The following is a 17,610-nucleotide window of genomic DNA, read 5'->3' as shown; positions in this document are numbered from 1 at the left end:
GAAGGCATAGTTTAAGTTCCATCCTTGCATTTGTTCTGCAAGTGAAGTTGTTAGTTTGTTTGACGTTTGCGATGTTTATTTTCAAAGTTGTCAAGGGAAGGAAACGAAAGCTTAAGGATGCTGACAGGGAATTCTTGATTCCGGCAAAGAAGAAGAAGGTTCGGAAAGCAAGTACGTGGCATCATCACAGCAGCGTTCCAGAACCGTAGTGGAATATGCCGGTAGATTTGGTGAAGGGGGTGGGGGGGGCAGAGCAGCCAGTTACCTCAATCTCAGGCTCCTTTAAAGCTGCGGCTCAGTAGCTGACTAACCTTTGAACTGCAGAGTTGTGGGGGTTTGGGTACCCAGCTCGTGGACCTGAACACACAACCTGGGACAGCATTCCCAACGTGGGATGTATGCTGCTGAGGCGCCACCTTTCAGACTGAACATTGGCAGCTAAGTTGGAGACCCCATGGCATGACAGCATTTGTCTCTGAACCGATATCTCGATATAGCCGTGGGATCTTGCAGTATGTGAGTCGGCTGCTGGGTTTTAATTAGAACATTTCAAAGGTTCACTCAGTCTAGTCTATTGTATTCGCTATTGATAATGTGGTCTCCTCTACGCTGAGGAAACGAAGGGTAGGCTGGGTGACAACTTCACAGAACGCCTACATTTTGCCCGCAAAAAGGACTCTGAGCCTCCGCTGCCGACCACTTCAACACATAGCCCTGTCTTCCCTGGCCAACATTTCTGTCTCCAGCTCGCTGCAGTGCTCAAGTGAAGTTCAGTGCAAGCTGGAAGAACATCACCTCGTTTTCCGCTCAGGAACTCTGCAGGCTTCTGGACTCCATATCGAGTTCAACACCTTGAGGGTTTGAGCGGTCCCATGGCCTTGCCCCAACCCCACACACCAGGCCTTATTATCACAGGGTCTGCTGTTATGACTCTTAACCGCTAACAGTCCCCATTAATAGCTATTCACCCTCCTAGCCTGATCGTCATCCACTCCTTCGTCTGTCCAACTGTTCTCTCACATTTTGGGCTCTATCTCCATCTATTGTTTACCCACCACCACCACCACCCTGTCATAGTTCTGAGATAGAGTCACTTGACCCAAAATGTTACTTCTGGTTTCTCTCCACAGATGCTGCCAGACCTGCTGAGCTTTTCCAGTGATTTGTGTTCTTGTTTCAAAAATACGACACTGGCTGAAAAGCACTTTGTAACTTAGACTTTGAAAGCCGCTGTAAAAATCGTTATAATTGTCGGGCCAGGGCTCCAGGGCAGTGGCAGAAGGGTGGGATTAATTGAGTTGCAGGTGCAGAGAGCTGCTATAGATGTGAGGGGCTGAGTGGCCTCCTCCTGTGCCATAACTGTTCTGTGATTCTGCAAGTCTTTTTGTACTTTTCCCAACTGTGTTCCCGTTGTTACTTAGCTCTTTACTTTTTGTTTTCCAAAAGCCATATTGACTAAGAAAAACAAGAAGGAGCAAGAGTTACTGATTAAAAGAAGGAAGAAGAAACAAGAACAAAGTATGTACACATCATCAGTTCCTGAAATTAATCTGTACTCTTCTTGGCCTCTTTCTACCGAATTTACTACTCCCCAGCAAACACCCAGAATGCACTCTGGTTCTAGCTCAGAAAATGGCTGACGGTTGTCAGTATATCTTGTGCTACTGGCCCATGTGCACCAAGGAGACAATCAAACTCTGTCAAACTGGCTGAGCCTTCAGTGCTTAAAAGGAAGCCATTCAGCCCGTCATGCCTACTCGTGCTTTGTCAATAGAGTGTGTAAATCTGCATGTTCTAGTTGTGATTTAAGAACAGCGTATGCTATTTGGGGACCAGAGGGTATTCTGGAGTAATGGTAGTGCCCCTTCCTCTGCACCAGGTTCAAGCCCTACCTGTCCTGGAGGTGTGTCATTACTTGTCCGAACAGATTAGGTTAAAAGTCCATAACAACCCAGTTCCGCCTGGGAGAGTCTGGACTGTGGATGGGAAAGGTGGGCAGCACCTATGCTGTAGGGTAAACTAACTGGCCGGGTCTTGTTTCACCCTTTACCGATAGACTGCTAATCCAGAACCCAGGCTAACGCTAATAGGTTGGGTATAGGTTTGACTCTCACCATGGCAGCACCAGGGACCCGGATTCGATTCCAGCCTCGGGTGACTGTCTGTGTGCAGTTTACACGTTCTCCCCGTGTCTGCGTGGGTTTCCTCCGGGTGCTCTGGTTTCCTCCCACAGTCCAAAGATGTGCAGGTTAGGTGAGTTGGCCATGCTAAATTGTCCCATAGTGTTCAGCGATGTGTAGGTTGGGTGCATTAGTCAGGGATAATGTTCGGGTAACAGGATAAGAGAATGGTTCTAGGTGGGTTATTCTTCGAAGGGTCGGTGTGGACTTCTTCGGCCGAAGGGCCTGTTTTCACACTGTAGGGATCCTATGATTCTCTGAAAGCAGTCCAATTCCCTTAGTGTTAGGTGCATTGGTCAGGGAAGTGGGTCTGGGTGGATTACTGTTTGGAGGGTCGGTGTGGACCTGTTGGGCCAAATGGCCTGTTTCCACACTGTAGGGAATCTAATTTAGTCCACTAATCTTATTCTCCTTTATACACAGTTTTAAAGTTTGGCAGACATTCTATCTGACATTCTTGGGTTAGGGATAGAAGTCTAAACAGCTGCTGGTGCCCTCCCCTTTGCCCAGTTTGCGCTGGTTGCTCTTAAATCACAGCTAAAAGCACACAAATACATGCAGTGAATTGACACAACTGTTGTACCACGAGTAGGCATGATGGGCCGAATGGCCGAGAGTGAAAAGTTCACAGTTTGTTGTTCTACAAACAGCCCTGCACTAGATTCAAATTCCAGTTTGAATTGAGTTTGCTGGTTGGAGTGGGTGTGCAGTGCGGTTGGTCTCTGTGTCCCTGAGCTAGCGTTTTAGCTGGCCTTTGGACTCTTGAGGACTGACCAGTAATATCCCTACTGCTGGCTTGATTGGTGGGTATGCATGGGAGGAGCAGGCAAAGTCTCAGGGTCTTGTATAGGACCAAGGAATTTATTATGCTGCTAATTGTATGTTTGTTCATCAGAAGCTGAGAAAATGGAGGAGGAGGAAGCATTGGCACATCAGAAGATGAAGAAAAGACATTGGGAGATAAGTATGTAAATAGATGCTTGCCGATATCTTGCAGATGCGGTCTCTCAGTGGTTAGCACCGCTGCCTCTCAGTGCCAGTTCCCTCAGGCAACTGTCCGTGTGGAGTTTGCACATTTGCCTCGCATGGGTTTCCAAAGATGTGCAGATTAGGGTGGGTTGGTCATGCTAAATTGTGCATAGCGTCCAAGTATGTGCAGGCTGGGTGAATTAGCCATGGAAATGCAGAGTTACAGAGGTGAGGTAGGGGCTAGATCTGGGTGGGATGCTCTTCACAGGGTCTATGTGGACTTGATGGGCCAAATGGCCTGTTTCCACACTGTAGGGACTTTGTGTTTCTAACATCATAGGAGAAGACGTAGGCCGTTCAGCCTGTCGAATCTACTTTGCTACTAGTGATATAATGACTGATCTCATAATCTTCAACTCCACTTCTCTGCTTTTTCTCCAACCACCCTCGGTATCCTTACTGAGTTTAAATATACTTAATGATCCAGCCTTGACAGCCCACTGTGATAATGTAATCCCCAGACTGACTACCATCGGAGAAGAAATTCCTCCTCATGACTGTCCCAGCTGGAAGACCCTGTTCTGAGATGATGCCCTATTAGAAGGATGTTGTGAAACTTGAAAGGGTTCAGAAAAGATTTAACAGGATGCTGCCAGGGTTGGAGGGTTTGAGCTACAGGGAGAGGCTGAATAGGCTGGGGCTGTTTTCCCTGGAGCGTCGGAGGCTGAGGGGTTGACCAGAGGTTTATAAAATTATGAGGAGCATGGATAGGATAAATAGACAAGGTCTTTTCCCTGGGGTGGGGGAGTACAGAACTAGAGGGCATAGGTTTAGAGTGAAAGGGAGAAAATTTAAAAGGGACCTAAAGGGCAACTTTTTCACACAAAAGGGTGGTGCATGTATGGAATGAGCTTTCCAGCATTTAAAAGGCATCTGGATAGATAGGAATGGTTTTAGAACGATATGGGCCAAATGCTTGCAAATGGGACTAGATTGGGTTGGGATGTCTGGTTGACGTGGAGATTCTGTTTCTGTGCTGTATATCTCCACAATTCTCTGTACATTTCCAGCCACATTTCCCCATTCACTGTTAAGCTGTCAGCTGTCCTGGTGTAATTGAAGAGTCTAGCCAGCAAATAAGTCTCTAGAGCCAATTTCCCATCCCTCCTATCCTGTCCCAGCTGCACTGGTAGGGTCAAAGAACAAGGAGGCTCTTCATAAGACACCAGTTTGGCCTCAGTTGGAGGATTGTGCCCAGTTCTGGGAACTGGGACTTCAGGAACGATGTGCTGGGATTGGAGGGACGAGAGAGGAGATTTTATGAGAATGATTCCGTGTGAGGACTTCAAGGACTATTGTCCCTGGAGAAGCGAATTTTGAGAAGTCACAGCCGGATGGTGTAAACAGGGAGAGAACGTTTCCACTCAAAAAAGGATCAACAACAAGGGGACACAGCTTTGAAGGAGTTAGTGAAACAAGTGAGAATGATATGCGGTGAGGGGTGGGATCTGGAATATACCGGCTGCAAGTGTGGTGTGAGCAAGGTCCATTGAGGCATGTAAATGGGAGTGAGATGGTGATCTGAAAAGGAACAATGGGCTGGGTTACGGGGACACTGGCCCAGACCAGATCCTCAATTAGCATGTCAGTGCCAACATGATGGGCTGAATGGCCTCATGCTACAATGGGACAGTTCTCTAGTGCTGTTATTATTTGCGAATGTATCTCGTCTGTTCGTGACACCTTGAAGAATAATGTCACACTATTTATGTCATCAAGCTTTTACGTTTCAATCTGTAAATATACAGGTGTTTGATTTAGTTGTAGGTGAGCACTTTGGAGAGAGTGACCATAATTCAGCATTTGGTTGGAAAGGGATAGGTACATGCCTAAGAGTTATCGATGGAGCAAGGGCAATTATAATGCGATTAGGCAAGAATTACGATGCATAGAATGGGGGAGCAAAATGCAGGGGATGCGGACAATGGAAGTGTGGAGCTGGTTTAAGGAATAGATATTGCGTGTCCTTGATAAGTATGTCCCTGTCAGGCAGGAAGTGATAAGGTAAGGGAACCGTGGTTTACTACAGAAATCGCATTTCTTGTTAAGCGGAAGAAAGAGGCTTATGTGTTGATGAGACAGGATGGTTCAGTTGAGGCGATGGAGAGTTACAGATCAGCTAGGAAGGATTTAAAGAGAGAGTTAAGAAGAGCAAAGGGAGGACACGGACAGTCTTTAGCAGGTAGAATAAAGGAGAACCCTAAAGCTTTCTATAGGTATGTGAGGAATAAAAGAATGACTAGAGTAGGAATAGGGGCCAGTCAAAGACAGAAGTGGGAAGTTGTGTGTGGACCCTGTGGAGATCGGAGAGGGGCTAAATGAACATTTCTCATCGGTTTTCACTCAGGAAAAGGAGAATATTGGAGAGGAGATGATTGAGTTACGAGATATTAGACTAGAAAGGGTCGGGGTTAGTTACGGACAGGTGTTATCAATTCTAGAATTGAAAGTAGACAAGTCCCCTGCGCCAGATGGGATTTATCAGAGGATTCTCTGGGAAGCTAGGGAGGAGATAGCAGAGCCTTTGGTTGTGATATTTGAATCAACATTGTCTACAGGTTTAGTACCAGAGGACTGGAGGATTGCAAATGTTATTCAAGAAGGGCAGTAGAGATGACCCAGGTAATTATAGACCAGTGAGCCTTACTTCTGTTGTAGGAAAGGGTTATAAGAGAGAGGATTTATAATAATCTAGCAAGCAACAATTTGATTTCAGATAGTCAACGTGGATTCGTCATATCTCACAAACCTTATTGAGATTTTTGAGAAGGTGACCTAGCATGTAGATGAGGGTAGGGCAGTTGACGTGGTGTATCTAGACTTTAGTAAAGCCTTTGATAAGGTTCCACATGGTAGGCTGTTGGAGAAAATGCAGAGGCATGGAATTGAGGGTGATTTAGCAGTTTTCTGAAAGAAGGCAACGAGTGGTAGTTGATGGAAAATATTCAGCCTGGAGTCTGGTTACTAGTGGTGTGCCACAAGGATCTGTTTTGGGACCACTGCTGTTTGTCACCTTCGACGCAGGCAAAGGTGGATGGATTAGTAAATTCGCAGATGACACTAAAGTCGGTGGAGTAGTCGACAGTTTGCAAGTCCCCCGCAACCTGTAACATTCTTGCAGTGGTGTTACTGTCAAAGCCCCCACTATCAACATCCTGGGGGTTATCGTTGACTGGAAACTCAACTGGACTCACCACATAAACACTGGCTACAAGAGCAAATCAAAGGCTAGGAATACTGTGACAAGAAACTCACCTCCTGACACCCTAAAGTCTGTCCATCATCAACAAGGCACAAGTCAGGAGTGTGATGGAATACTCCTCAGTTGCCTGGATGAGTGCAGCTGAAACGACACTTGAAGCTCGACGCCATTCAGGACAAAGCAGTCCATTTGATTGGCACCACATCCACAAACACCCACTCCCTCAATCGCAGCACTGTGTGCACTGCAGCAATTCATCAAAGATCCTCAGACAGCCCTTCCAGACCCTTGGCCACGTCCATCTAGAAAGACAAGAGCTAGCAGATACGTGGAAACACCAGCCCCTGCAAGTTTCACTCCAAGCAAATCTCCATCCTGGCTTGGAAATATGTCAGTGTGTACGTTGCTGTCGCTGGGTCAAAATGCTGGAGTTTCCTTCCTAATGGCATTGTGGGACTGCAGCGGTTCAAGAAGGCAGCTCGTCCCCCACCTTCTCGAGGGCAACTAGGGACGGAATAAACGCTGGGCCCAGCCAGTGACCCCCACAATCCCGCAAATGAATAAAAAACATTGTCCTGTAGAACACCCCTCAGTCCTCTTCAAAATAGCAACTGAAGGATCTTTTATGTCTACCCAAAGCCGAGCCTCAATTTTAGCCGACAGCCAGCGTTTTCAAAACCGCAGTGCTCTGTTAACACTGCCACCAGAGCTGTCAGCCTGAATCTTTGTGCTCAGGTCTTCAGCATGGGAATGGAGCTCTTCAGATGAGCATTATGACTTGTCCATATGGCTATTTGAGTAGAAAGAGTGGCACGGTGGCTCATTGGTTAGCACTGCTGCCTCACAGCGCCAAAACCCAGGTTCGATTCCAGCCTCAGGCGATTGTCTGTGTAGAGTTTGCACATTCTCCCCGTGTCTGCGTGGGTTTCCTCCCACTATCCAAAAGATGTGCAGGTCAGGTGAATTGGCCATGCTAAGTTGCCCATAGTCAGAGGGAAACGGGTCTGGGTGACTTACTCTTCGGAAGGTTGGTGTGGACCTGTTGGGCCGAAGGGCCTGTTTCCACACTGTAGGGAATCTAATCAGAAAAGGCAGGAAAGTGGCACTGACACTATCTTTTGAACTTGTTTCTTCCTGGGAAGCTGCTTCAACTGAGCAGCATGGAGAAGGCGCAGAAGACGCCACAGAAACCTCGCTTTGCCTGCTGAAGAAACGGAGACACGGCAAGTGTAAGTGGATAAAACTACTTGTGATTTGAGGTTGTCTCTGGCTGAGCCTGTTCAGGCACAGCACTGGCTACCTTGCCAAGCATGTCTGCAGACTCAGTCAGTCAATTCATTGCCCCTGACGAGTCATAGAGATATACAGCATGGAAACAGACCCTTTGGTCCAACTTTTCCATGCAGGCCAGACACGCTAAATTAATCTAGTCCCATTTATGTGTAATCACTCATCCCTGGAGACGCTCTGCTGAATCTCCTCTCCAAAGTCTTTGTTACGATGTTTTGCCTCACATCATTTCTGACTGTTTTCCACATCCACTTAAAGCTGCCTTAACAGCAGGGTAGCTCATATTGTACACCTGTAGCTTTGACCAGGGGAGTACAACACCAAAGGAGGCCATTGAGCCCATCAAGTATGCATGGGTGAGCCACTTCATGGTTTCTGCTGTGCCAGATTCCTGGTATCTACATTTTTGAAAATTTGTCTGGTGGAAACTGGGTGGCACAGTGGCTCAGTGCTGCCTCACAGCGCCAGAGACCAGGGTTCGATTCCACCCTCAGGTGGCTGTCTGTGTGGAGTTTGCGCATTCTCCCCCTGGGTGCTCCCGTTTTCTCCCACAGTCCAAAGATGTGCAGGTTGGGTTGGATTGGCTATGCTAACGTGTCCTAAAGTGTCCAGGGATGTGTAGGCCAGGTGGATTACCCATGGGAAATGCAGGGATAGGGTAGGGGGTTGGGCGTGGGTGGTATGCTCTTTAGATGGTCAGCGGTGACTCAATGGGCCAAATGGCCTGCTCCCACACTGTCGGGCTTCTGTGGAAGTTACAGGCTGAACCCTTGATGGATTTGACAGGGGCATGAACTGAAGAGGCCAGGTGGGAAACACCTTTTTTTCAGGAGATCCTTACCAGGTGCAGAGCGGGACAGGAAAAAGCCAGGGCTGGTGGCAAAAGTTGGGGTGGAAAGGCGGGGCAGGGGCAGTAGGATTGTGGGACTGGAGTGCACCTTACCGAGCACAGCTCTTGTCAGAAAACTCACTGCTTTGTTCTCGAAAAGCAGCTTCAAGTGAGGGATGCAAAGGCGACGAGCTGGAGGACAAGCTATTTGAGAAGGAAAAGAAGCAAAGTACAGAAAGACGTAAGTGAATAGTTGTTTCCTGCTCACTCACTTTATTGCCTATCAGTTCGTTCAACCATATATTTTTTCACGCACCACCCTGACTTGGAACTACATCGACTGCGCCCTCACTGTGTCGCTGGGTCAAAAGCCTGGAATTCCCTCCCACGGCATTGTGGGTATCCCCACACCACAGCAGACAGACTTCAGCCGTTCAATACGGCAATGCTCCAGAAGAATCTTAAGGCTGATTATGAGATGAGCAAAACGCGCAATGCCCATATGCTGTGAACGAATCACAAAAAAAGTTTAAATAGGAAGTGCATCGTTAGCCAGGCCAGCGTTTATTGGTCGTCACTAATTGCCTTTGAGGTGATAACTTCAACCGCTGAAGTCCGTGGGGTATAGATACACTCACCGTGTTATTAGGAAGGCAGTTCTAGGAGTGTCTTTTATTCATTTGCTGGCCAGCATTTATTACCCACCCCTTGATGTCCTTGAAGACCCTTTGTAGCGATTAGTACAACTGAATGGCTTGCTAGGCCATTTCAGAGGGCAATTGAGAGTCTATTGCTGTCAGCCCAGAGTCACAAATGGCGGCTTCCTTCCCTGAAGGCCATCAGTGAACCAGATGGGTTTTCCCAACAACGTCAACGGTCTCATGATCATCAGTGGATTCTTTTTCTGTTGAATTCAAATTCTACCATCTGCTGAGGTGGGATTCGAACCCAGAACATTCGCTGAGTTATAATCTTGTGATAATGCCACTAGGCCATCCCTATTTGACTCAGCAACAGTAAGGGAAGAGCTGACGTAGTCAGGATGGTGGCAGCTTGGAGTGGTCCTGTCAGTCCCACTCCATCCATGCTATCCCCACAGACTTGCAAGTTCTTTACCTTCAAGTGCCCATCCATTTTCCTTTTGAAATCGTTCATCATCTCTTCCTGCACCCAGATATTAGTCCTAGCTGGTTGCCACCTGCTGCATAGGGAGAAAATAAAAACCAAGTTTCTTGCAAATAAGAGCAGAATTAGGGCCATTCGGCCCTTCAAGCCATTCATAATGATGTTGGTTGTTCATCCGGTTCAGTTCCCTGTTCCCGCTTTCGCCCCATATCCTTTAGCCCTAACAACCCTATGTAACTCTTTCAAAGCTTTCAATGTTTTGGCTTCAGCTGTGTTCTGTGACAGAGAATTCCACTCCTGGTTCTTGGCTCCCCTGGTCATCAGGAGCAAATACCAAATCTATGTCACTACCTCCTTTTCCCCTTTGATTTCCTTTTCGAAGTACTGGGCTTACAACTGAGACACAGTACTCTGAGGTTTGGCCAGTAGGTTTTGTACTCTATTCCCTTCGTAAAGGCTGGAATCTCAAGTGCTTGCGTTTTTGATGACCTGATCAACTTGCCGGGTCTGATAGAGGGAAAGGGAGAATTATAGGAGAGCAATTTAACAGGATCCCATTGTCAGAATGTGGCCTCTTGCATTGCTCAGTAACACCACTGCCATCAAACCCTTCCTTTCTTCCTAAAAAGCTGCTTTTAGTGAAAACACAGACGGGGACGCTGCTTCTCTGCCTCCGAAGAAGAAGAAAAAGAAAAGGAAAAATGCTGAGGAGAAAGGTAAGGAAGTTCTTTTCAAGACTTGAAGTTGTGTCTACTTCAACCTTTTCAATGACTTCCATTGCTGGTTTGAACAGGAGCGGCTCAGTGGTTAGCACTGCTGCCTCACAGCACCGGGGACCCGGCCTTGGTTCCACCCTTGAGCAACTGTCTGTGTGGAGTCCGCACCTTCTCCCTGTGTCTCCGTGGGTTACTTCCGGGTGCTCTGGTTTCCTTCCACAGTCCACAAATGTGCAGGTTGGGAGTATTGGCCATGGGAAAGGCAGAGTTATAGGGCTAGGGTTGGGGGCTAGGTGTGGATGGAATGCTCTTTAGAGGGTCGGTGTGGACTTAATGGTCCGAATGGCCTGCTTCCACACTGTAGGGATACTGTGAAGTGCTTGTGATATTGCTGGTAATCAGTTGGCACACTTCACACACTCACACTCACAGCACTCGTGCACACACTCACTCACACAATACACACACACACACACATAAACAGAAGTTTGCAGCATGGTGGTCAATTTTGGATTAGATTTTATTCTCACATGTACTCGAGTATAGGAATACAGGAGTACAATGAAAAGTGTACAAAATCGCCATTCTCTGACGCCCGATTGGTTACACACTTGACTACAAAACTGGAATCTTGAAAAAAAAACAGCAGAAACAAACAAAACAAAGCCAAAGTGACTGAAAAACATCCAGATATTAAAGTCAGGGGACAATTTCAAAGTTTGCAGATGAAAGAAAACATGTACCAAACAAAAACAGAAACTGCTGGAGAAACCAAACAGGCCCGGCAGTATCCATGGAAACAGAAACAGAAACAGGGTTCAGTGTCTCAAACCTGCTCAAACTGTTTAGATTAACAACGCCGTGATCCTGAGTTTGAACCTGACTGCAGCAAACTAATATCAAGTTATTCTTGGAAACCTATCTCATTCATGGCAACATTTCCCAGTGCAACGCAGTCTGACCTACATGTCCCTGTATTACCGTAGAGAACTTTGGTGGGGGGCGGGGGGAGAAAAGCTGTCTTTTCATGTTAACAGTATTACCCAAACAAGATTTAAGAAAAAGGAGTGGAATGAAAGGGTTTGGATATTGAGAAAGAGTGGTAAAATCGAGTTGAGATACAGAAGCGGGGATGTTCACCAATGGTTACAACTAGGAATGGTTACGTTTCTGATGAAGAGCTTTTGCCGGAAACATCGATTTTTTTTTTTTTCCCTGCTTCTCAGATGCTGCCTGACCTGCTGTGCTTTTCCAGCACCACTCTAATCTTCACTCTGATCTCCAGCATCAGCAGTACTCACTTCGGCCTAATGGTTACACCACGTCAGTACCATTTGCGGCTTCTCGGACACTGAAGCTGTCCATGTTCAAGTTCAAAAAGATATCTGAAAATGAGATATATATTTTTTTAAAAAAAACACATTTAACAAGATGACATCCAAATTTAGGCTGACAGAAATGTCAGGCAATGACCATCACCAATAAGAGGCAATCTAATCTCTACCCCTTGATATTCAGTTGTGTTATCATCACTGAATTCCCCCACCTCACCACTATCAACGTCCTAGGGGTTATTATTGTTCAGAAGCTCAACTCGACTCTCCACATAAACACAGCAGTTACAGGAGCAGGTCAGAGGCTGGGAATACTGTGGAAAGTAACTCACCACCTGACTCCCCAACGCCTGTCCACTAGGCACAAGGCAGGACTCTGATGGAATACTCCCTGCTTGCCTGGATGGGTGCAGCTCCAACACCGTCCAGGCCAAAGCAGCCCCCACTTATTGGGCGCCGCATCCACTCCCTCCACCACTGACGCTCAGGAGCAGCAGTGTGTGCCATCTACAAGATGCACTGCAGGAGTTCACCAAAGATCCTCAGGCAGCACCCGCCAAACCCATAACCCATTTCCATCTGGAAGGACAAGGGCAGCGGACACATGGGATCACCAGCCCCTTCAAGCCCTCCCACCACCTTGATGTATCACTACTGTGTCGCAGCCTCCCCTGAAACACCACGAACGATTCCCTGGTACATGTACAAAGTAAGGCTCGCCAGTCTATTGCCACAAAACATTTCTTTGGTCTTCCTTCAGTTTTCTTAATCGACAAGAGAGCAGAGGAGGAGAAGGAGGAGGAGAAGGTTGCCTCTGTGCTGCAAAAGAAAAAGAAAGAAAGTAAGAAGCAATGTAAGTAGATTAAACAATTTCTAACAACAAAATCTGAAGTAGTGCTCAGTTCTGTCTCTTTGATGCCATGATCTGTCCCATTAACAAGGAGACTGTCAAATGCGGGGCTCCTAGCCTGTCCCACTGCATTTCTCTGCCAGACTTACTGTGCTCACTCTGGTTGTCTGATAACGCCAACTGTTACTACCTTCTTATTTTCTTCCTCAAAGTGACTTTAAGCGAGAAAACAGCAGTGGAGGAGCACGCCACCAGCGCAAAGACGAAGAAACGTAAAAAGACGCAAGAGAAAAGTACGTTAAAATGGAACACAATCAAAGTTAACATAAAACAAGGAACTGTGGGGGGGCTGAAGATCTGAAACAAAAACAGAAATTGCAGGAGCAGCTCAGCAGATCTGGCAGCATCTGTGAAGAGAAAGCAGAGTCAATGATTTGAGTCCAGTGACCCTCCCTCAGAACATTGTCTCCACAGATGCTTCCAGACCTGCTGAGTCTCTCCAGTAAGTTCTGTTGATTGCGTTTTGTGTTTTTTGTCTCCCTCTTTTGGCTGCCATACACAGAAACACATTGTTGTACCGTGGGCTGCTCACCTCGGAGCTGAGGAGATTGCAAGAGGTGTATTTGATTTGATTTTTTTATTGTCACATGTACCTCAGTACAGTGAAAAGGTTTGTTTTGCGTGCGGTGCAGACAGATACAAAGGGCATAGGAATAATAGAACAGAGCGAGGAACACAAGGTTACAGCTGCAGAGAAGGTGCACAAGCTGCAGAGATCAACATTAAATTTAAAATGTGAGAGGCCCATTCAGATATCTAATAACAGCGGGGAAGAAGCTGTTCTTGAATCTATTTGTATGTGTATAGAAACTTTAAGAAGGTGGGAGAGCGTATATCCAGGATGGGAGAGGGGCCTTTGATGTTGGTTGCTTTCCCGGTGTGGTGGGAAGTATAGATGGAGTCGGTGGATGGTAAACTGGGGTTTGCGTGATGGCAGGATAACAGGCTTGGAAGGAGCAATTCTTCCCATTAGGGGTTTGAGTTATAAAAGTAGGCCGGGACTTTTTTTCACGGAAGCGTAAGAGGTTGAGGGGTGACTTATGGAGGTTTATAAAATCATGAGGGACATAGGTAAGGTGAGTAACAAGGGTCGTTCCCCTAGGTTGGGGTGTTCAATATCAGCAGGCATGTTTTTAAGGGAGAGGAAAAGGTTTTGAAGAAGATGTGAAGGGTAACGTTTTTACACAGAGGGCGGTCAGTGTGTGGAATGAACTGTCAGAGGAAGTGGTGGATGCGGGTACAGTTATAACATTTAAAAGACATTTTGATAAGTAAATGAATAGGAAAGGTTTGGAGGGATATGGGCCAGGAGCAGGCAGCTGGGACTGGTTTCGTTTTGGAACGTGGTCAATGTGGACTGACTGGACCAAAGGGTTTGTTTCAATGTGGTGTGACTGTGTAATGGATGGTATCAGGGTGAAGGGACAAAATTTAAAGTTTCAGACTAGAGATTTAGGGATGCTATGAGGAAGATTTTTTTAATGGAGCATGTGGTAAGAACTCGGGGCGTCACGAGGATGCTGGAAGCAGAGACCATTACTAACTAATTCCAAAGGGAAATTGGATGGCCACTCGGGGAATAAATTTTCAGGGCTACAGGTATCGACCAGGAGAGAGGCACTGACCAGATTGCTCCGCAGGGAGCTGGCATGGACTCAATGGGCTGAATTGTCACTGCCTGTACTGTAAATGACTCCATGCTCCAGCATGGAAGGAGCTCATTCAGTCCCTGGTCCTTGGGTGATCTCTTTGAAAGAGTTCTCAAACAGCTCCCACTTCCCTTTGCCCTTGTTCTTTCCCTATCGCTTCATAAATTTTTCCCCCTTAAAGCATTTATCCACTCTCCCTCTGAAAGTTAATGCAGAATAATTGAAAGCGAGCACTTCTCCGGTCACGAAAACCCGCAATGTCAGAAAATCATTTCTCATGTTGTCTCTGGTTTTGTTTGCAAAACCACGCTGTACAAGTCTTCTCAAAACTCATCGCACTGTATAATCAAAATGTGCCTGAGATGAAATACCGTCTTGTTTTATACTCCTAAGGGCCATTAGCAGGAATCTAGGGCTTGTGTTTTCACCTCTCTTGTGTTATCCAACCCTGGCCTTTCCTTACCATCTGTACATCCCTGAAACACCCTAGTACCAGTGTCTACTTCATCAGGAGTTATGAGTACAAGTTGCACAGTTTCACTGGTGCTACCTCAAGTTTGCAATGATTTGATCCCTGTGGTTCTGGCCCCGCTTGGAGCTCCTCTATGCTCCTTCCCTCCCCAGGTGAAACAACTGGCTCAGTGTCCATTGGTGGGGGTGGGGGGTGTATGTGTTGGTGTGCCATCCAGTAATACCAATCCCAGATGACACTCAAATATTTTGAGACCCCCCCACTCCACCAAACCAAAATCCCTTTGGTGTTTGCAAAGCCCCAGTTTGTGACCATGTTTAGAATGATAAAGACCTCCATTGGGTTAGGAAAGTAACCAACTTTCTTCGGGGAATCGACAGCGTGAGGTCTTTCTACTCATCACGTTTCTTGTTCTCACAGCTTCCTGGTGTCTCTACATCCAGAAGTTGAGGTCCCAGAATTCACCTTGTGAGCTGAAGGCAGCCATTGCCGATTTTCTAAGTGAGAGGTCGGTCCCCTACAAAGCGATCCAGCTGGATCCTGACAGGTATGGGCTTGAGTTTCTCTCACGACAGTCAGTTTTCTATCCAACTGGGACCTGATGTCAAATCCAGGGAAGGAGATGCTTTTTCTTTCCCAACTCTAGGCACATAGTGTCAGCGGCAAAATCTCCCAGACTACATAAATTGTGTACGAGAGTAAAGCTCCATCTAGAACTTTGCCCATCAAACATTCCCATGACGGCACGGGATTAGATGCAGAGTAAAGTTCTTTCTACACAGTCCCCATCAGACACTCCCAAGACAGTGACAGCACAGGGTTAGATACAGAGTAATACTTCCTCTACACTGTCCCCCCCATCAAACACTCCCAGGGCAGGGACAGCACAGGGTTCGATAGAGTAAAGCTCTCTCTACACCGTCCCCATCAAACATTCCCAGCGCAGGTATAGCAAGGGGTTCGATATGGAGTAAAGCACTCTCTACACTGTCTCTAGCATACATTCCCAGGACAAATATAGCGCACAGTTAGATACCAACTGAAGCTTTCTCTACACTGTCTCCACCAAACACTCCCGGGACAGGTATAACATACAGTTAGGTACAGAGTAAGTAGTTTCTAAACACTCGCAGGGCAAATACACAAGTGAAGCTGCTTTCCGCTGCAAAATCAGATCATCCCAAATCAGGTCCAGGGTGGAAAGAGATGCAGTTAATTTCCCCAACCACCTACCCACAATACAACAATAAGCCCCCAATGGCTTTTCTGAATCTTGTTGTAAACTTGCATTTGCACACGACAGAAGTAACTTTCTAACATCCCAACCTTTCACATATGCTGTGGAAAATTGTTATGAACAGCAGATATTGTCATGTCATTGTGTGCACTTAAAGATCCCATAAATATCAGGGGGGTTGGGGGGGGTGGAGTTAGGATGATGTTGCATAGCGAAACATTGGTGCATTACCCAGGAGTAAAGGAGTCCAGCATCCACCTGAACCAGTGGGACTGGTGGTTAGGACCTGACAGACGGCTACCTTCAATGCTGCAGAACTCCTTCACTACCCAGTCTGAATTGTTGGATGGGGTCAGAACACAATATCCTCACCAGAAGCAAAACTGCTGCTAACACCCATCATTTGGAAGCTTGCTTCAGGTGGGGTCACATGACTGAGGGGAGTTTAGCATAACGCCATAACTGTAGATTCATATATCAATGTCCACAAAATGAAAGGATGCAAATTTGCCAACCTTCCTCTGGAATTCTTCCTTAATAGGTACCACCATCCGGTTCTGTCTCAATGAATTAAATAATTTTGCACCTTTTGCCTGTACATCAATTTGTAGCATCTGTACACCAGAATTTCATAGTTTGTCTGAGCAGGTTTAACGTGGTTTCTCTTGTATTTCAATCCCTTTAGAAAAGAAGCCAAATGCTTTGCCAGTGTTTTGAGCAATCTGTGTACTTGTTTAAAAGTTAGATTTATTTGATCGATTTGACCGATTTCTTGCTGGCTCACTTCTAGCTGCTCCGCCTGTGTTGAACTGAACCATGAGGGCGATCTGAATGAAGCTCTGCAGTTTGACACGTGCAACATTCTCGGACAAGTAGCAAGATTAAGCAAGGTGGAGAAACTGGGAGCACTGAACGGCAGTGAGTCAGTCTCTTTTTTTTTTCCCCCAGTGCCTTCAGTTCACGATGCTCTGCTGAAGGCATTGATTCCTGGCGTAGGAATCCCCTAAAGGGGAATGAGCCTCCTGGTCATTGGCAAAGGGACCAGGCTCCATGCTGAGCCTGAACGATGCACATTGCAAAGCTGAGTAGCAGGGGTCCTACAACGGAGACCCCAGTCCCTTCCTTGACCAACACGCAAAGGCTTTCCAGCCAGGGAGTATGCCTCGTTTCTCGGGATGTGAAGAAGACATTTGGTACGTTTGCCTTTATTGGTCAGTGCATTGAGTGTAGGAGCTGGGAAGTCATGTTGTAGCTGTACAAGACATGAGTTGGGCCAGTTTTGGAGTACTGTGCGCAGTTCTGGTCTTGCTGCTATAGGAAAGAGTGCGGAGAAGATTTGCAAGGATGTTGCTGGGATTGGAAGGTCTGAGCGATAGGGAGAGGTTGAATGGGCTGAGGCTATTTTCCCTGTACCAATGAATGTGGAAAACCACATGTTAGGTTTGCAAACTTTTGCCGTGTTTGAGTAACTAAAGTAAGTGTGAGACCTTAGGAGGATGTAACTGGGGAATTGACGATGAGGAGCAAAAGAAACAGCAGATATTTTAAAACCAATGACCATTGGATCCCTCCAGTTGCTGGAAAGGACAGGAATTTGAGGATGTTGACCCAGCGACTGTGAAAGAACAGCAATGGAT

The 17,610-nt window shown here is 46.6% G+C and overlaps 1 protein-coding gene across 9 annotated transcripts in view; it reads left to right on the top strand.

Moving 5' to 3' along the window:
- Positions 1-17,610, top strand: part of LOC140492498 (uncharacterized) — an 86,221-nt gene that overhangs the window by 58,036 nt on the left and 10,575 nt on the right. For 6 of the 9 annotated variants that reach the window (XM_072591391.1, XM_072591398.1, XM_072591394.1 and 3 more), the window contains 10 exons: positions 88-171; positions 1,447-1,518; positions 3,076-3,144; positions 7,554-7,640; positions 8,694-8,771; positions 10,285-10,371; positions 12,466-12,558; positions 12,768-12,848; positions 15,157-15,283; positions 16,764-16,891. In XM_072591391.1, the coding sequence (XP_072447492.1) occupies positions 88-171; positions 1,447-1,518; positions 3,076-3,144; positions 7,554-7,640; positions 8,694-8,771; positions 10,285-10,371; positions 12,466-12,558; positions 12,768-12,848; positions 15,157-15,283; positions 16,764-16,891 (906 nt within the window). The remainder of the gene's footprint in view (positions 1-87; positions 172-1,446; positions 1,519-3,075; positions 3,145-7,553; positions 7,641-8,693; positions 8,772-10,284; positions 10,372-12,465; positions 12,559-12,767; positions 12,849-15,156; positions 15,284-16,763; positions 16,892-17,610) is intronic. The other 3 variants (XM_072591395.1, XM_072591393.1, XM_072591396.1) reach the window with 3 other exon arrangements.

Source organism: Chiloscyllium punctatum, chromosome 21 (genome assembly GCF_047496795.1).
Source record: "Chiloscyllium punctatum isolate Juve2018m chromosome 21, sChiPun1.3, whole genome shotgun sequence".
Classification (NCBI taxonomy): Eukaryota; Metazoa; Chordata; class Chondrichthyes; order Orectolobiformes; family Hemiscylliidae; genus Chiloscyllium; species Chiloscyllium punctatum.
This window is presented reverse-complemented; position numbering and strand designations above follow the sequence as displayed.